Below are 21301 nucleotides of genomic sequence, written 5' to 3' on the forward strand. Positions count from 1 at the left end.
TACTTGTTGTTTGTGTTTGGTAAACTCCCTGTTGGGAGAGTGAGTACGTTCAGCAAAGCGTTGTGAGAGTTGTGTTGGAGAACCCACAAACCAGCATACAGAGACACTGCAGTTTAAATAGGCTTTTACTTTCATGGAAATAGAGATATCAGAGTCCATCAAACAGTCCAAGTCATACACAGATAATTCAGTCAGTCATCAATGTCTTTCAGTAAAGGGATAATCCAAATAACATAATACAGTAACATAATCAGTCCAGTAATCAAGGTTTGCTAACAGTTGCAAAACTTACAATAGCTCATGGCACTCAGATCAGATCAGCCCAGCATCTAACGAACAGAGAGAGAGCTAACAGGCATTCTGGTTCCCTCTTATGGCCGATTGAGGAATACAGCACCCAATCACATTTTACAGTATGTTTAAAGAAACAGGTACAACATTGTTACATGATTTATATATTGCCAACCCAACCGTTAGAATTATATTCCTAACAGTTTGTTTGATACATGATGTGATGCGATAGGAAAAGGGGGATAAATATAAAGAACAGACAGGAAATCAGCCATACTGGGAAGGTTGCTTCAAAAGAAACAAGGAGATGACTGCAGAGGGTGAACAGAAAGTTGACCATGCTGAGAAGAAAAGGGACAGACAGGAAGTCTTTCCTGGCCAAAGGAAGGGTCACATGGTAAGTCACATAGTTTGTTTGGTATTCATCATTTTTACTATTCGTTGTGTCTCCCAATTAATTATAAGTACTGAGCCACCAATGTAATGGACCAATTTCTTGGATTTGGAGAAGGCATTCTAAATGTTTCTTTATTCACATTATTTGCACAAGATGTAGATAACCTGATCATACCATTTGCATAATGCTGTCAATACACAAATTATGTCCATTGCTGTAAATGGCACATTTAATTTTTAGAGATATACTGAAATAATAGATATTTTATTACTATATCGCTGATTAAACTGAGTTTATACTTTATTGATTTCTTAAGTTAGTTAGTTAATAAATATATTTAAAATAAATTAACTTCTGGTATGATAGAGGCACTTGTGTATACATTTCATAAAATTTCATGGAAAATATTTGTTTAGGAGCTGAAAAGCATATTTAAATTTTTGATTCATTGTGTTTCTGATTACTCTATATATTTTCATGTTTGGGGTTTTTTTTGTCACCTGTGTTTCGAATGGCTTGGCCATCAAGTGTCACAATTTTCCCCGTTTAAAAAATGCAACAGCTGGCAGCCTCCTTTGATGTCTCACTGGGGATTTTTGGTTTAATAAATGAAACACACACTAGATTTTGAAAAGCTAACCAAGACTTTGCAGAATTGGATAGAGGGAGAGCTTCTAATCTACCATATAAGCTAACTGCTCTGAACCATATTTGACTCTACAGACCTGATGCTTCTGCTACTATAATTACCAATCTCATTAGCACCATATCTGTACAGCAGAATTTTGCAGTAAAAGTATAACAGAGTTGGAACAGATCTTGGAGGTCTTCTAGTTCAACTTCCTCCTCAATTAGGAGACCCTATATTACTCCAGACAAATGCCTGCCCAACCTCTTCTTAAAAATCGTCAGTGATGGAGGACCAACACTTCTGGAGGCAAGCCATTTAACTGATTGTCTTGCCTGCTCTTGTGAATACTTAGGCCAATTAACCCTGGAGAAGGCCAAGTCAATAATCAAAGAGAACCAGGGACATTGATCATCAAAATGTTATCACTGGTGCCTGTGGATGACATTGCCAAATGTTAGACAGTCCTTTAGTGCAGAGTATCTATCCCGGGGGTGGGCAATCAATTTTCCCAAAGGGATACCTGAGAAACTGGAACTGTTGTGGCAGGCTGAACCAATGTAACCTGATTTGATGTCCTTAAACTCCATCACCTCAATTCTTCAAGCTGTTCCAAGCAAGGCAGAGCATTGCAAAGGCTGAGAAAAAAGCTTTCTCTCCTTGCCTTTCTGCAGCCACCAGCCGACTGAAGGAGACGACTTAAGAGGATCAGCTATGTATGTAATTTTCAGCCAATGTCAGACAGATGTAAGCATAACAAAGCAGCCACAGCAATAGATTCAGAGGTGGTCTTCAGCTGGTTTCAACCAGTTTACCTGAACCATTGGCAGAAATTTTGCCCACTTTGGAGAACCAGTAGCAATGGCTGGCTGGCCACACCCCCTGAACCTGTCACTGGGTGCTCTCCCCACTCATCTGGTTGCCACTTGCTTGCGCAGTTCTTTTCATACCAGCTCTCAAAGAGGCTGGCAGCTGGCTGCTGAAAAGTCGTCTGGTTGGTGAAAAAGTGACTGCCCTCACCGCCATCTTCTTTGTGCATGCACAAAAAGGACTTGCAAGGCAATGGGATGCACATGTGCAAAGAAGATGGCAGTGAGGGCAGCCACTTTTTGCCAACTGGAGGACTTTTCAGCGGTCTGCAGTCAGCCGCTGGCCTCTTTGAGAGCCAGTATGAAAAGAGGAAGCAGCTGGGAGGCTTCTTTTGCCAGCCAGTCACTTCCCAGCAATGGCGGCTGGCTGGGAGCCGCCAAAAACTCCAGTCAGCTTGCCTTCTTGACTGGACCAGCCACCATGGAAGGTAAGCAACCAAAGAGGTGGTGGTGGTGGAGGAAGCAGGGAAACAGGGCCGACTAGCGAAGGGAGGGCAGAGGTAGATAGGGAAAAAATCCTAAATAAATTCCTACCTTTTCCTGTGGGTGTGGCTAGGTGGGGGGAATGTCCCTGAGTGGGCGTGGGTATGAGTGATGTCACATTGGCTATGCCCACTCAGTCACATGGCCTCCCCCTAGCCACACTCACCGAACTAGTAGCAAAAAGTTTTGAATCCCACCACTGAATAGATTCATTTGAACACACAGGGGAATGACTGCAGGGGAATGACTTGGCTTCCTCTCCTGGCCCCTGTGGTGGACTTATTTACATTTGATTTTGAATTTTCAATTAACCTTATGCGGGCCAGGCAGGGACAGTCAAAGGACTGGATGTGGTTCGGAGCCGTAAAATGCCCAGGTCTGAATCTAACCTTAAGCAAACATAGATGGGCATTTCCCACAGCCTGCTTTGATGTCCTTCTCTAGCTCAGCTGCCAGGAAGATTTCATGGGACTCCTTATTTGTAGAGACTTTGCCCTTGTGGATCCATAGAGTAGAAACTCTCACTTATCTCCTCATATGGTGTCCTTTCTATGATGCCCCAAGATGTGTTCTTATCACTCCAATCATTTCCAAATAAGGCTGCACAGATAAATATTATCATTTTTAAGGGTAACCTCACACTCACATATCAATCAGGTGGCCAAATATCTTCAAGTTCTACAACTACCCAAAACTTTTAATTAAATACAGTATTTTATTGCCCTATTCTTTCCTATTCTCAATCACAAATGTTGTGTTAAACTTCTCTTAACTTCTCTTTTCTATTTCTCTTTTTACCGTACTGTAAAAGTACTGTACTATATTGTTATTGTGAAGGCTGATCAAAGATTGTAATAAAGATATCTGATTTGGGGGGGGGGGGGAACACACATGTCTTACCATGCTCTACTTTCTGCTTTTTGAGATCTGTGTGCAAGAGAGAAACAGGGACAAAATGCGATTCTCTCTTATGTTCAAATATTGCAGAAGTATAATTTTAGGTAATACCATGTTTTCCCAAAAATAAGATAGGGTCTTATTTTCTTTTGACCTACGGAATAAGTGCTTGGCCTTATTTTTGGGGAGGTCTTATTATTTTTGAGGTGCAGGAGGTGGCGAGCGTGGTCACCTCATGGTTGCTGCTGTGTTGCGATATTTTCCAGGAGGGCTTATTTTGGGGGGAGGACTTATTTTGCACTCAAAAGCCTGATTGGGCTTATTATCTAGGGAGGTCTTATTTTCAGGGAAACAGGGTAGCATTAGCATTTGCTAGGACTTTTTTAGGAACAAGTTGCTCTGGATCCAGAGTGTGTTAATATTTCTTTATGAAGAACTGAGAAAGGAAGCAGTGAAGCTCTTCCCCTAAGCATAATCTGTTTTCAACTTCTGGGTGACCTTCCTTTAAATGTCAATATCTGTGTTTAACAGAAAGGGGCAGCTCTCTTTTGAGGTATCCATCCCACTCCATGCTATTAATCTTGTACCGACTCAAATGACCTTACTTGGCAAAGACCCGCATTTCGAATTAGTCAGCACAATGATCTGAAGAATCCATATCCAAACACAAACAGGCTTTGGAAGTCATGATAAGCGCTCTAGCAGAACAACAGGAAGCCTGCTTGCTTGAAACTTGTTCATAGCCAGCCCTGGAAGAGAACAAAGTGTTCTGTTCCACCGATAGGCACCATGGCTCCTCAGCTACTCCTCTGTCTGATCCTCACTTTTCTGTGGAGTCTCCCAAAGGCTGAAAGTAATGGTAAGAAGCTCTTCGTTGTTTTCTTTCTCTTCTTCTATATCACTTGTCTCACATGTGAACTGCATTTGCATGATCTCCCAGCCTTTCCCTCCCTTTCCTCCATCTCAGTTTAAATCCCACATCAGTTTAGCTTCTCCATGAAACTGATGAATCTGTTGAAAACTTATGCCTTCTAATATAATGTATTAGCCTGAAAAGGTGCTACCAGGCGTCTTAGTTTTTGCAGTCCTACATACGGCTCTCTCTCCCTATAACTTTTCTGTTTCTGCAATTGGTTTAATTTCTTTTGAAGAAGTACTAATCATTTTTTGTCCAAATAAGAATCAGATCAGAGGAAGTCTTTTTGCTGAAATGCTCATATATTTGCAGTCTTGTGTGCATGAGTTGTGTAATTTCATTTCCTATTGAAGAATGAAAACAGAAAACAATGCAATCTATTCTATTTCTGAGACTGCAGAAATATTTAGTTAGTTAGTTTGTCAAACATGTATGAGATAACAGGTATAAGTATAAACATGGACATGAGCACATTAAATTAGTACAAATAAATGGGGACATTAGGACAGGGACGGTGCTGGTGCATGCTGGTGCGCTTATGCACGCCCCCTTACAGACCTCTTAGGAATGGTGTGAGGTCCACAGTAGACAGTTTAAGGTTGAAGTTATGGGGGTTTGAGGAAGTAAGAACAGAGTCAGTTACTTCCTCAAACCCCCATAGTTATCTTCTGTTTCAGGTGTGGGGAGGCAGGAGATGAATAAAGAAGGCTGAGCTTAGGTGTCTTCAGATTGCAATTTTGTCCACTCAGAAGGATTAGGAAATCACATGTACCCACAATCACTGTTTGTGAGAGTTGCCACCATCAATAGGTAACTTGAGTTCCCCCAAAAAATAGAATTAAAAAATGCACAATGTCAAATGAGGATACCTTTGAAAAGGCAAGGAAAAGGCAAGAATGGCCTCTGTGAAATATGAAAGGAGAAAAGTATCCCAAGTGCAGTGGAGAGAAAAAGATTTCCTTAAATTTCACAACTTAGGAAGGATAGGGGACAACTGACAGGGCAAACTTCTGACTTATTTGCAATGTACACTCTCCAAAGATTTTTGTCAATGATGGAAGGTTGATCATTCAATACATTGAATGTAACAGAACCTCACTGGGGTTGATAAGCAAACAACTGATTTCCTTTTAATATCATTCCAAAATCATTTGGTTTTTCTGTGTGCTAATCTGTAACTTGTAGGTAAGCATCTTGTTAGCATGACTATATGCTATGTTGATTTCATTGTCATAGGCTATCAGCAACTGTTCTTAATAGGACTCACATTTTAACAGAAGCTGCAGAAAAATGGACTTGCTAGTTAGCAAGAGGAGCACAGAGGCAGCAAGCAGAGTGAAGTGGACAAAATTATTCTGCCCAATGCCATTTTCAACAGGCACATCTGTAAGTGGGAACAACAGGGCAGAATAAAGGAAACATGCCTAATGTAGTAGACAATTAATAGCTCATAGCTCTGCCACATGGGATGGAGAATGAGTCTGGCATATAGCTGAACTAGATGTGAGATTAAATGCACAGCATTTCAAACATAAAAGGCAGTGAAAAGTGAAAGCTGATTCTTATTGGGATAAATGCAAAGTGTATAGGAATCAGCAGCAGTCCTGGCCCCTCCCTCCAACTTTTCTAATGAAGACTTTTTCTAATGAAGAATTTTATTCAAATAGCAATAGCACTTAGATTTATATACTGTTTTACAGTGCTTTACAGCCCTCTCTAAGGAGTTTACAGAGTCAGTATATTGCCCCCAATAATTTGGGTCCTCATTTTACCCACCTCGGAAGGCTGGAAGGCAGAGTCAACCTTGAGCCTGGTGAAATTTGAACTGCCAAATTGCAGGCAGCCGGCAGTCAGCAGAAGTAGCGTGCAGTACTGTACTCTAACCACTGTGCCACAGCAGCTCTTACTTATTAGCAACTTATTTGTTGCATTTAAATATTTCTTAGATTTCTATAATGCCTTTCATTTAAAAACTCAAAATGATATGCCTAGCATTCCTTGTGATGACAATATGTGGAGAGGGACAGAAGTTTTCTGTGGAATGTTCTAGCACTTGTCCTCTAGATCTTTGGCTTATAACATCTGTTCAGGACGTTATTAGAGATTCTTTCATAAATGCCTCTTTGGAGATAGAAAGATTCCACCCTATTTAACTGAGGAGATTAATAGATTTCTTAAGTAATTAACCCTGTATCCATCAGAGGTGGACAATTATTGTACCTCCTAATTTTCAGGAAAGTAAAAGAGTTACTTTCAGATTTGTATGACTAATTACTGTAATTTTACAATGAAAGTAGTGTTGGTACTCATGGTTGTTGCTTCTTGTCTGGATTGCCTCAAAGGGCTGTCAGAAGCAGATGACTCAACCCATTTCAAATTGGATTTAGTACAGATTATTGGGGTTGTGGCTGTCTTGATTAGCCTGATGAATAATCTTTTAGCATAGAGAGAGAGTATGATTGTTGGTTTCTTCTTGAACCTCCAGTTTTTTTTAGTGAGTCAAGCATAATGTCTTTTTGTATTGTCTATTTGGGCAACAGTTTCAGTGGCTCTGTTCCATCTCTCAGGTTATCTTTAATCTGTGTCTCTTGGAGTTTTTCAAGGGCAGCTATAAAATGGTATCCCTCAGGGCTATATTCTGTCTTCTGTGCTACCTCAAAACAGTGAAGAAATTCACCAGGAATTTAGAACAAGGTATCATCAGTATGCAGATGATACTCACATGAATTTCTCTATGACCTATTCAAAAAACACTATGGTTCCCATGCTTGTACCAATGACTGGCTGGATGAGGGATAATGTATTATAACGGAATCCAAATAAATAGAGCTGCTCCTTGTGAGAGATCAGGATTGAGAGGTGGCCGATCTGCTGTTCCCATTTTTTGCTCATCTATTAGCAAGAGAAAGATAGTCTATCCTGTATTCCTCAATGTTTCAGCTATGTACATTCTCTCTTTTTGTTACAAAACCAAACCATTCTATTTTCTGAGGCATTTTAATTGCTTTTACAGAATTTTGTCTGATTCCTATTTGAACAAGTTTTTCTCTCTTATTTTATTTGTTATATATTATATAATATTACACCTTTAACAACCATTGAAAAGTACGACAGCACTGAAAAAAACTGACTTATGACCACTCTTCACATTTACTACTATTAAAACACCCCTGCAGTCAGGGGATTCTGAATTTGCTTAATCACTATGTGATTCTTTTAATGACTACATGATTATCTGAAAGATCATGGCAAAAAAAGTAGTAACATCAAGTGTGGTCACATGATCAATCATTTAGCAACCACATCATCACCTAGTGACAGACAATCCAGTCATATTTTGAGGACTCTTTGTGCTCTGGATGTGAGGGCGATCTGGCTGCGACATCTGTCACTCCATTGATCGCCAGGGTTGATTCAGCTGATCTGGCTGGCTAGGCGGGTGTCCCCTTCCTCCCTCACCGTTCCATGTGCGTCCCTCCTGAAGCTGCGCGCTCGGTGGAAGAGGACGACCATCCCAGATAGAAGGAGTGTACCGATCTTCGGTCAAGGGTATACGATAGCTGCACTCCCCTGCTAGAACCTCCAAACAAGCTCAAGGACTCTCTGTAACTGTTTTACCCAATGCGTATCTGCCTTGGCATCTTTGTGAAAGGTGCTTTGTGAATGCTTAAAATAGACCAAGTATGTGTGCCCTTTAATTAAATGTCAATTTGTGGAACTGAAAAAGCATGTTTTCTCTGTCACAATCCCTACCCTCTGAAACCGTATCTCCCCAGAGACAACATGGTACTCATTCTCTTAGAGTTCTGGGAGGTTCTTAAGACTTGAGTTTCTTCCTTAGGCCTATGTTTGGGATGTCTGTGGAGCCTTTGTTGAATCTTTCTTGCATGTTGAATAATGTTTTCATCTGGAGAGTTCTTTTTCTGGTGTTTTTAATATATATTGCTTATACTATAAGCTATCCAAGTCTTTTGGGAAATTTCAACAAATTCTATACAGAAACACATTTGGTCAATTAGGGTAGATTGATATTGAACATACACAGAAGCAGAAGGTTGGGAAATGTAATGCAGCAGAGCAGTGGTTCCAGCCAGAAGAGCTAGCTGGAGAATTCTGGGAGTTGAAGTCCACAAGTCTTAAAGTTGCCAAGTTTGGGAACCACTGCAGTAGAGTAAAACAAAGGAACAAGAGCTTCTGTGTGGGAATTAAGAAACAGACAGGATTAGCTTTCTACAGCAAAAAACGATTGTTTGATAGATAAAGGGAAAACTAGATAAGCTAGAGGTAGGACCATTTTTATCAAAGGTGGCAGAAAAGTCAAGAAAGATCAGAGCAAGAGACCTTTGGATCTGGTACTAGGGAAACAACTTGCAAGAGTTGGCCTGCAGCAGGTCAAGAGTACATACAAAAAGAGACAGCTAAGAATGTTCCAGCAATTCAGAATACATGTACATGATTAGCCAAATTTAGGAAAAGAAATTTTCAGGGAGTTCACAGTTTCTAGAACTGTAGAAATAAAAAGTCTACTTGAAATTATTTACTTTCTATAGGAAATTAAAGGATACATGATTGAGCTCGTTTCAGACATGAAATTCGGGACTCAGAAAAGCATAAGAACAAAGATTCATGTAACAATTAAATGAAGACTCAGGAGACACCAGAAGTGAATAAGTAATGTGGATGATGGATCAAAATTTGTGGGTCAAGACTTTCTAAAGAGTCATAGATTGCCAGTAACTTTTTTTAAAAATCCAGAATGACTTAAAGTAGCCTCTAAGAACCAATGGGGTCAACTTCAATGGGAAAACAATTAAGTTTAGTCACAGGTTAAAGTGATTGTACCCAGGTCTAGTAGCCATAGAATCCAATCCCATCTCTATATATTAAATATTAACAAGATGGATGGGAAAACTGAGAAAAGGATTGTTGTGAAGTTTCGGTATCACTGAAAAACAAATCAAGGTGGAAAGGAGAAAGGCTGGCAGTGACCGCTGGAATGTTGCAGAGTATCAGCATTAAAAAAGAGACTATGAAGATTGACTGAATTGCTATAGATTGGGTAGTATAAATGTAATTAACAGAAGGAATGATTAAGGCTTGACAATTCATTCTCACTGGGAATAGGAACAAGTAAAAAAAAATAAAACCTATAAAATATAAATAAGGAAATATAGGGTTTTTTAAAAAACAAAACTTTATTTAATGACACAGGTTATAAAAGAAGTCAAAATGGAAGGTTTCCAATAAAGAAAATACTCAGTTATTTTTACCCCTCAGTTATTTTTGTTAGGTATAATTACTGATTGTACAGTTGTAGAGATTAACCTGGTTTTGCATTTAATAACCGCAGCTAGACTGCTGGTGGCGCAATACTGGAAGAAGGAAGACTTGCCTACTATTCAAGAATGGACACTGAAAGTAACAAACCTAGCTGAGATGGCTAAAATATCAGCATATCTCAAGGACCATTCAAACAAGAGATATAAACTGAAGTGGAGAAGATGGATTGACTATACTCAAAATAAATATGGGACTAAGAAATTTCAGATAGCTTATGACTGAAGAAACAAGGAATGACATAATCTGTTTAGAGCTAGCCTAGCAAGGAGGAGTTAAAGTTCAAATGAAAGATGATATTAACTTTTTTTAAAGTTTATTTTAGAATGTTTTTGTTAAAGATTTATACCCTGTATTGGTTCTAAGAGCCGAGGTGGCGCAGTGGTTAGGGTGCAGTACTGCAGGCCACTTCAGCTGACTGTTATCTGCAGTTCAGCGGTTCTAATCTCACCGGCTCAAGGTTGACTCAGCCTTCCATCCTTCTGAGGTGGGTGAAATGAGGACCCAGACTGTGGGGGCGATATGCTGACTCTGTAAACTGCTTAGAGAGGGCTGAAAGCCCTATGAAGCGGTATATAAGTCTAACTGCTATTGCTATTGCTATTGCTAAGTCGGGGGGGAAGGTTGGGGGGGTTGGGCGGGAGGGGGGGGAGGGAAGCAAATATTTGTAAAAGTTTTTTTTTCAAAATTCTCAATTAAAAAAAAAGAAAATACTGAATTCTGCTGTGAAACAAACATGGATGGTAGAAGACTGCTTTTGGAAAGAAAGAATAGGTTTCTGAGGGAGGGAAGAAGAAGGGATACTATAAACCCAGGCTTCAAGTTTACTTCTGAGTGAGCCATTACATGGAATATATACTGCAGCCAAAATTGAGCATTTGGGCTATAAAGCTCAGCTCTCTGACATCTGCAAGTTCTCCAAATATACACTGGGGACTCTTGTAATCCCACAGGGTAGAATTCAGTGGTTGAAAAAGCTTATGTGTAAACTTATGAATCTCATCATAGTAAAATAAATATGGTGTGTGTTGCTCTGTATGTCCATAGGAGGCTATTTCTGTTTAGTTTACTTGTGGTCGTGCCTGATAAAACTCTGTTTGTGATCATGATTTGTCAATCTAATAACTCATTCCTCTCTTGCACATTTTACATATTCATACTTCCTCACTTAAAAAGCTTGTGAAATCATTCCCATGTCAGAAATAATGATTTTTAAAACTCAGGACCATGATTTCTCATAGCATTATCTCTGACTATAATTATACAACATGTACCGTATTTTTCAGAGTATAAGACATACCTTTTTTCCTCAAAAAAGAGGGTGGAAATCTGGGTGTATCTTATATACTGAATACAGCATTTTTTTTGCCTCCCAAAACCTTTGCAAAAATAGCCGTGTATAAGCCTCCTAAAGGCTATGCATGCCCCTTTTTTTTGACAAACAACTGGCCTGTTTTCACGAAAAATGGGCCATTTTTGGGAGGCCTGCAAAGTGCAAAACCTTTTTTTAAAATTTGCCTCTTCAAAATCTTGGTGTGTCTTATACCCCCCAAAATACTGTAATTTCTTGGCTTATGGACAGGGGTGGGGAGCAGGAGAAATAGTTCATGTCCCTATGATCTTTGTTTTGTTCTTCTTTAGTATTCTTAAAAGGCAAAGTGGCAAATAGGTTTTTGCAAAGAACGAAACGAGCTAATTCTCTGTTTGAGGAATTTAAACCTGGAAACATTGAAAGAGAATGCATTGAGGAGAGATGCTCAAAAGAAGAAGCCAGGGAGGCATTTGAAGATAATGAAAAAACTGTAAGTGTATAACTTGGACTGCTCTTTCTATCTACTCTTTTGGTGCATGTGTGTTTCTATGCACTTATTTCTGTGAGGCCTTCATAATCAAAATCAGATGGTATGAAATGAGTTTCAAGTATGTCTTCATTATGGAATATTTTACCAGATCATTTTTTCTGTGGTTCTTTCTGTTGCTTTTGGCTGTTCCATCCTCCTGACTATATATCTCTTTTCTCCATCCTGCTAAAGAAAACTGGAACTTGGAAGCACTTCCATCCCACATTCTGAGCACCCAACAAATCTGTGTGTCACCTAGAGCACTAAAGAAGTGCTCTTACTACATTTGCATTCATTTATTATCTTGTTATATTTCTCATCCACTTTTTATATTTGAAAATTAACCAGGTGATTAATCATGCTTAAAATCCTGCAAAAAATAAAATAAAAATAAAATCCACCCATAATCCAACTCCTCAAAATGTTGGAATGGTTTTCTAAATAACTACAGCTTATCCCATTACATAAAAGGCAACAAGCTCTCAAATAAATCACCCTGATCAAGATGTGTACTGTAAATTCTAGTTCATTCTTTTCATTAAAGGAGGGTTCATATTTGCATCAGGAGAATAGAAAAAGATAACCGAGTTTTTAAAATCAGAAATAACTTTTCAGCGAAAGTGCAGTTGAGGAGGAAAACTGTTTATGATATACTGTGATATATTAGTATTAGTGCTTAATCACTGGTCACCAAAACGTTGCATGAGATTCTTCTTAAATTATTTTTCTTCAATTCCCTGGCTTTGTGATTTTTATTTTATACTATTAAATTCTAATGTGCATGTGTATGTTTTTTTTTAATCAGGAGAAGTTCTGGAATGTTTATGTAGGTAAGAGATCATCTGCTTTTGCTCCACACATTTTTCCTAACATTATATTTAAATATATGCAATGTATTTGATGACTAGGATAAATTAAAATTGACCAGTCTACCCCCATTTTTTATTAATCCAGATTCTTAAATCCTTCTAAATTTAGAAAAATCCCAGTTATAGATACTCTAAAATAAGGCTATAAACAAGTTATTATTATCCATATGTGGGGCATTTCAAAGTCCATAGTATCTGCAGCCATTAATATCCTACTCAAATAAAGTCATCTGGGGAAACTTCTAATTATTTATTTTTATTTTATTTATTTATTTAGTTTGTCACGCATGTACAAGATAACAGGAATAAGAATATGAACATGAATAAGGACACAGGAAATGGGTTCAAATAAACAGGGAAATAGGACTGGGACGTTAGGCACGTTGGTGCACTTATGCATGCCCCCTACTGACCTCTTAGGAATGGTTGAGTAGACAGCTTAAGGTTAAGGTTATGGGGATTTGAAGATGTAACAACAGAGTCAGGCAGTGCATTCCAGGCATTGACAACTCTGTTGCTGCAATTGAGTTTGGTGCTGCAATTGAGTTTGGTGTGGTTTACCTTGAGTTTGTTATCTATTGTGTGCTTGTGCAGTTGAAGCTGAAGTAATCATTGACAGGTAGGACATTGTAGCAGATAATTTTGTGTACTACGCTTAAGTCAAACCATAGGTGGCATAGTTCTAGGTTGTCCAAGCCCAAAATTTCAAGCCTGATGGCATAAGGTACTACACAATTTGGTCAAACTTTATCCATAGCACCATCTGTCCACAGAACCAAGTTTCCTTTTCCTATAAAGGGCTGAAGTAATGTAGTTCCATGTGTTAAACTTGTTTAGATTTGCTATATACCTTGTCAGAAAGCTTTCTTGGTAATTTGCATGTAAGCTCTTCCTCCGTGCAGAGTATTTGTTTGATAAAGTTGATTGATCCAAAGTTGAGTATAAGTATTATTCATTATGTCCATCTTAAAAATTCCATACTTGGTACTGTATTTGAACTTCTCTTCCCAGAAATAGTGTAACAGTAACTTGGTTTTTTCTTCTGAACATGTAAATACAGTATTTCTGCATTTTGGATTTTAACTTCTTCTTTTTTCATGATAGATGGGGATCAGTGTTTATCAAACCCCTGTCATTATGGTGCGACATGCAAAGACGGCATTGGTAGCTTTAGCTGTACCTGCTTGGATGGCTATCAGGGGAAAACCTGTGAATCTCGTAAGTTGAGCTGGAACCAGAAGGCTTAAGGGGAAGAATAGTGTCATTTTATTGCTATGGCCCCAATGATGCTTCAATCTAAGTGACTGTCAGTTCCCATAAGATCTCACTGAAATCTTTGAAGATTTGGGGGGTGGGAGGAACCTCACATCTTTTCAATTTTTTTACAAGACTTATTAAGAGGAGGGTAGGAGGAGGAAGAAGGATGCCCAAATAAAATTAACACAATTTTCCAAGGTTTAGCTGCCATCCAAGAAAAAAACATATGTGGCCCAGATTTAGTTTATGGGAAGTTAACAGCTTTGTAGGTGAACTGGTGTCTTGAATATATGGTAGCTTCTTAACAATATTCTTGGCAGAAGTAATGGAAAAGGATGTTTCTAAGTGTATGGACAATCCATTCAGAAATATTAGAAGATAAAAAGCGCCTGGATGGATCCAGTCAGACTGTTTTTTTAGCTAACATCCTCACCTCAGGTCTACAACTGGTACAGTATACAGTGAAAAAAAGCAGTAGCTTGGTTATCCTTGAATTTCTCTACTTATCTTTTAAAACTAGTTGGCCATTGTCTGGAACTATGATTTCAAGATTCTTTTTCTGATCAGCCATAGCTAGCTCAGACCTAATTAATGTGTATGTGAAATAGGTGGAGTTTTTACACTGATATCTAAAATGTGGAATTTGATTACACTAACCTGCTTTTTTAAAGGACATTTACTAAAATGGACTAATCTTACTCAGTCTGGATGGGTGCACTCCTATCCCAATATGAAGATGGAGCCAGGATAAAGAAATGTGCAACTAACTGCCCCACTCCCCCAAAAAATATAACCCCAAGTTTAGCTGATAGGTTTCCTCTATTTTGTGGAAAAATACATGAGGCTTATAGTTTTCTTCAATTTGTCCCATCAATAGTTGAAAATAAAGTCCATTGGCAGAAAAGAGTGAGGAGGCCAGATTCCTACCAGCTGTTCTGATCCAGCCTTAGCAGAAACAAGAAACAGACTCCTTGTCCTGAAAAACCCCTCTTTATTTATCTCCTGTGAATTAATGGCATTCACATACCGGAAAGTCCAGGCAATAGTCCTTCAAAGAGTTAACTGCAGTAACAGACCTTATCAGTTCTTTGAGATAATTGCCAGACCATGAGCTCCCAGCTGCAATATTGCAAATTAAGTGCTGGCAAGTACTGTAGTCTCTGAGACAAAAAGCACGATGATCCAAATCTTCCAAAATCTGAACTGTTGTCTCCCACGACCACCAATCCCTTTCCTTCTATTTATTCCCCAGCCATGGAGGGGGTCATTCAGCATCCATGTGTGCCTTGCTTCCTAAGTCAACTCCTTGTCCTCAGTTGTTCTCCTCTCCTAACAGTTCTGCGCATATGCATATCTGGAATAGGCCCCAGCTCAGCGGTGTGTTCCGGCTCCTGTTGCAACCGGTACGCTGCAATGGGACCGAGCATCCACCATGTGGACGCGCACAGTGCACAAGCATACCCACCGCCTGCAACGCTCCAGTTGCTCGGCGGAGCGTCGCACAGGCACCATATGCCCCGTGCACGGGCGCAAATGCCTCAGTCGGCTAAAATAGAGGTAAAGAGAGCGGGTGGGCGGATGGGCCCTCTGGAGCACCATACTAGAATGGTACCTGGTGCTCCCAGCAGGCACCGGTATGCCCATACTGGGGCGTAACGGTCATATCCCACCACTGCCCCAGCTGTTCTTCCTCCTCACTTATCTCAGCCGCCATAGGCAGCTGCTGCTACGGAGGCTGGGAAATGTCAGACAGCCCTGGCTCTATCTCTGCATCCAACACAGAGCATCCATCAGAGCCTTCCCCAGACTCCCGAAGTGGCCCAAGTTCCTCCCCACCTCTCCATTATCCCAGTATGCCGCCAGCTCCACTGGCAGCTGTCGGGCCACAACACCAGCATCACTTCTGCTTCTGCAACCAGTTTCTGTAACATCATATTATAAGCAAGCAACATAGGATTGCTAAGGAAATTGGCTATGGCTGTCACAATTTTTTCTTTGTATAAAGAAGATTTTTTTTATTTACTAATGCTTTGTCTGCTTATTTTTTTACATAGTCATAATTAAGTCCTGCAGATTGGACAACGGTAACTGTTGGCACTTCTGCAAATTTGATCAAAACAAAATCCACTGTTCATGTGCTGAAGGTTACATTTTGGGAGATGATGGGCAGTCTTGTGTTGCTGGAGGTATGAATGTATTTGTGTAGTTAAAACAATTAATTATAACATTTTATTTTGGTTTTCTCTCTTCTCTTTGGTTAGCCAAAGACAGATGTGTTATTCCTACTGGGCTATGTATATTCTGTCGTAATTTAAAAATCAGAATGTTAAAAAAAATAACTGAGTTCAATTTTTGGTTGTATTATATAATATATTATTTTATTATAAAGGAGAAAGGCAACATTTTATATGGTAACAAAAGGGCCAGATCTCCATCTACCTTTTTAAATGCATTCTGATAGCTTTTCAACTCTTGACTCCATGGTACCTTTACTGTCACAATCTACTGTATCTCCGTCCATTGGCAATGAAGGCTAGCTAAATGTAACTTTATTCATTGATAGGAATTATTTCCTTATGTAGAGACAGAATTGTTAGAAGTGGGCTAATTAATCAGCATTCCAATACGTACTTATTAAAATAATAGAAATGGCAGTTATCTAATTTCTTAATCGTTCTCTCACTCAGAATAAGCTTATTTAAATATAAAGGTGTCCTCTTCTTCTTTTGTATTCTTGTTTCTTGATCTCATGTTCTATTAGTACCACATCACATAATTAAAAATCCTCATTATGATATTTCAGGTGACTTTTCATGTGGTAGAAATATAAAAGTAAGGAACAAGAGGGAAGCAAGTCTGCCTGACTTTCAAGAAGATTTCTCTGATGCCTACGATGTGATTGACCAAGATAATTTTGTTGAAACTCCTACAAATTTCTCTAGCTTAGTTCCTATTATGAAGCCCCAGAATGCAACTATACCGCACAAATCTGATAATTCAGATCGTGATGTCAGAGTTGTTAATGGAACAGACTGCAAACCGGGTGAATGTCCATGGCAGGTAAATGGGTTCAATTTGTATGTCCGAATACTAATTGATTTATACCCCAAATTTGTTGAAACAGTGAAACATGCATTACTTTTAGTCTCCAATTAATTTTCATAACGCGTGTGGGGGGGGAGGGAGGGAGGGAGGGGGAGAGAGAGAGAGAGAGAGAGAGAGGGAGGGAGAAGATAGTGGCTGTGATTTGTGATTGCACAATGAAATCTCCACCTATTCACCTTGGACATACTGTATTTTTCAGAGTATAAGACAAACCTTTTTCCATCAAAAAAGAGGCTGAAAATCTGGGTGCATCTTATACACTGAATACAGCAGTTTTTGCCTCCCAAAACCCCGCCCTCTACACCAAAATGGCTGTGCATAGCCTTTAAGATCCTTGAAGAGTGCTCCTGGGGGCTGGGGAGGGCAGAAATGAGCAACAAATGGGCTGTTTTTTGCTCAATTTTGCGTCCGCCCCCCAGCCCTCTATAAGCCTCCTAAAGGCTATTCATGCCCTTTTTTTGAAAAAAAAATCAGGCCTGTTTTCGCGAAAAATGGGCCATTTTTGGGAGTTCTGCAGAGTGCAAAAACTTTGTTTAAAAAATTTGCCTCTTCAAAACATTGGTGCGTCTTATACTCTGGTGTGTCTTATTTTCCAAAACATACGGTAGATAAAAAGGCATAGGATTTTAAATTCCATAGTGCCTTTTTTTGACTCTCCTTGAAGATGTTCCTGGCCATCTGTTATGAAATCAATATTCCCAAAATAATGATTATTTAATTTCTTTGTTTATTTATTTATTTATTTTATTACATTCTTATGCCAGCTATCTCCCTTATCAACATAACATCTCTGGACAGGTTTAGTCATATAACTTTATTACTTCTATTTTTTAGGCACTTCTGATAAATGATCAAGGAGAGGGGTTTTGTGGAGGAACAGTTTTGAGTACCGTACATGTACTTACTGCAGCCCACTGCATAAACCAAACCAAGCACATTAAAGTTGTTGTAGGTGGGTATTTAAATTTTTGTCTAGCTTCAAAAATATTTACAGTGCAAGCCAACACTATCTGTGTCTTCTGATGTAACCCCAAATTAGTATGCATAAAATTGCAACCTAAATTACATATATGTTTTTGGTTACTAATATGTCTCAAGCCACACAAAATCAGAGTGCAATCTCTTTGCTGTCCTAAAGTTAATGGCAATTGCATTTAATGACATTCTTCACTCTCTGCTACAGCTATATGTTTATGTTTAAGGGCGCTGTAGCTGTAGCCTGTATGCCATACCTGTATGTTACACAACACTAGCTTCTTACCCACTCTAAGCCAATGTTTCTCAAAATTGGGTTTTTTAAGATGGGTGGACTTCAACTCCTAGAATTCCCCAGCCAGCATGCTCCCCCCATCTTAAAGCTGCCAAGGTTGAAAAACAATGGACAAGCTGTAATATATTTCATTTGATTTTGGCTGAGAATATTGTGTAACCAAGGTGTTGTCAGAAGCATTCATAGGTAGACAGAAAAAAGAAGAACAGAGGATGGGTAATGGACAAGCAATACAGATCGCAAAATGCTTTCGCATACATACTTGCATCAGATGTCCCAATATAAATATGTTATCATGGCAATTGTGTGATGATATCATCACATGCTTTGTTTTTTGGCATTGTCACAGTTTGTTACAGAGGCTACCAACTGTACTTTGTAAATCATGTATTTTGGGTCAGAATTTTGCCCAGCAAAAATGGAAATGATCTACACAATTCTCCCCTTTTAAGGTCTTTCTTTTTGTCATTGTCTTTTTAAAATAATATATGGAGATTTACCATGGTTACTTATATTTTGATCCTATGGTCTGTATTGCTTTTCCTATGTAAGAAACACATTCAAGCATTGCTTTAACATAAATTAATTGTAAAGAGACAAAAGAAGACAAAAGTAGCCTTATAGCTGTAACCATGATATATAATTCTGATTAGATATGTTTCTTGGCTAGATATAGTTTATAACTTTTTTTTAAATATGAAAATGTTTATCTGATTATCAAAAATGTGGATAGCTATGTTGCACCATACAATTTTACTAATTTTACTTTGGTCTTCCACAGGGGAAGTGGACATATCAAGTAGAAAAACTGGACATCTTCTCGCTGTGGATAAAATATATGTGCATCAAAAATTTGTTATAGACACCTACGACTATGATATAGCCATCATCCAGTTGAAGACCCCTATACGATTCTCTGAAAATGTGGTTCCTGCCTGCCTTCCCACTGCTGATTTTGCCAACCAAGTCCTGATGAAACAAGATTCAGGCATTGTTAGTGGATTTGGGCGCATTAAAGAAAGAGGACGGACCTCCAACACACTTAAAGTGGTTACGCTTCCTTATGTGGACAGGCACGTCTGCAAGCTTTCCAGCAATTTCCCAATTACTGAAAATATGTTCTGTGCTGGCTACCATACTCTGGCTCAAGACGCATGCCAGGGAGACAGTGGAGGCCCCCATGTCACTGCATACAGTGATACCCACTTTGTTACTGGGATTATCAGCTGGGGGGAAGGGTGTGCACAGAAAGGCAAATATGGTGTTTACACAAAAGTGTCCAAATTCATCTCTTGGATAAAAAGAATAATGCGTCAAAAGCTACCCAGAACAGAGTCAGGCACTGCTCGGCCCTAGAAATCACCCAATGGCATCTTTCATGCAGTGATTAGAACCTAGTCTTAGGTTAGAACATTTGGTATATTCATTTGGTTCTTTTCAGATGTGTTGCCATTTTTAAATATAACATTAAAGTAATGTAACTTTCCTATTTATCAAGGGCTTTTTTCTCTGGTAACAACCCTCTTGTGACACATAGAAGGAATTAGGGTATTCCATTTCAGCTGTCATCGCTTGTGTTCCTAACTTTTACGACCTTTTCTAAAGATTTATAAAGGTTTATAATTGATAATCCTTCAAGTAGAAGCTCAGCAGTGATATTTGGTCCCTTTGTATATAACCTCCAGTTCCCTTGAGACCATCAGTTGGGTTAATCAAGGTAGTGCCCAACTGGGTAATCAGCTGAATTGTTTTTCAATTTAATTTAATTCAGTACTGTTATCTGCCAATGCAATGGAAGAGGGGTTAGACATCATAAAATCTTGCTCTCCTAATCCAACACTTCATGTCAGAAATTTCTTGAAGAAAGTGAACAGAATTCTGTATTTCCTATGGGAAAGAAATTATAAATTTACGACTAGCCTACAAAGAAAATATCTATAAAATGTTTTATTGACGGCATTTTCCCCCAGTGAGATTGGCCAAAATGTATCCAAATTTATCCCCCAAATGTTGGAGATGTAGCCACAAGTCTGGAGCATTCTACCATATGTGGTGGACATGCCCCATCACAAGAAAATATTAGTGAAAAATTCAGAAATGGCTGGAAGAAATTATGGAGCAAAAAATAGAATTGAAACTGGAATCATTCTTATTAGGAATATTAGACCTGAAAACAGACAAACAATTTCAATACATAATACTGCACATACTCACTGCAGCTAGGATTGCTTTTGCACAACTGGAAATGAATCAATATACCCGTAGATGAAACAATAATTAAACGGGTACTCAATTGTGCAGAGATGGACAAAATGATCATGGAATTAAAGCAAAGAGAAGAATTGGATGTCTATAAAATATAGAATAGAATGTATAAGTGGCTAGAAAACAGAAGCCAAAACAGGAAATAGACGTCTTTGTGGATTTTTTTCCTAAACTAGTATTGAATAAAAATTAACCAAAGTTACTAATTACTATCAAACTTAAAGTATTGACTACAGTGTAAATATAATCGTGATATTAACAAATAATATTATTACAAGTGTTAGTACTACTGTTATTATATTATTAGAGAAGTTAAAATTGATAGGAAGGCAATGGAAAATAGAGAATTACAAAGGCTAAATATGAATGCTGATACAGAAGATTGTATAACTGCTTTATATTGTTATGTTTGTCTTGTTTTTTATTTCTTTATTTTTTGTTGTGTTTTTCTTTCTGTTTTTAAAGGTAAAAATGTTTAATAAAAACTGTTTTGAAAAAAAGAATTCTGCATTTCCCAAATGGTTATTCCATTCGCACGGTCACATTTTGAGTTCATTTTGTGTAATCAGAATTTCCAGTGACAGTATCTGAGATGATCATTAACTGGGTTATGGGAACAGAATGAAAGTGATATATTCGATATGCTTTTTTAATTGTATTATTGTATCACAAGAATTAGGGGGACGCGGTTACTCAGTGGCTAAGACGCTGAGCTTGTCGATCGAAAGGTTGGCAATTCGGTAGTTTGAATCCCTAGTGCCACGTAATGGAGTGAGCTCCCGTTTCTTGTCGCAGCTTCTGCCAACCTAGCAGTTTGAAAGCATGTAAAAAAAATGCAAGTATGAAAATAGGGACCACGTTTGGGGAGAGGGCATC

General features: G+C 38.6%; 1 protein-coding gene across 1 annotated transcript; it reads left to right on the plus strand.

Annotated features, from left to right (window-relative positions):
- Positions 1-4220: 4220 nt before the first annotated feature.
- On the plus strand, positions 4221-20928 carry F10 (coagulation factor X). The gene is made up of 8 exons (XM_014058963.2): positions 4221-4424; positions 11460-11620; positions 12465-12489; positions 13633-13746; positions 15840-15971; positions 16589-16845; positions 17725-17842; positions 18942-20928. The coding sequence occupies exons 1-8, from the start codon at positions 4355-4357 to the stop codon at positions 19514-19516; spliced, it is 1452 nt and encodes a 483-aa protein (XP_013914438.2). The 5' UTR covers positions 4221-4354; the 3' UTR covers positions 19517-20928.
- Positions 20929-21301: the final 373 nt, after the last annotated feature.

The sequence above is a fragment of the Thamnophis sirtalis genome, unplaced genomic scaffold (assembly GCF_051295495.1).
Source record: "Thamnophis sirtalis isolate CommonGarterSnake01/CBP01778 unplaced genomic scaffold, rThaSir2_p1.2 scaffold_12, whole genome shotgun sequence".
Taxonomy (NCBI): Eukaryota; Metazoa; Chordata; class Lepidosauria; order Squamata; family Natricidae; genus Thamnophis; species Thamnophis sirtalis.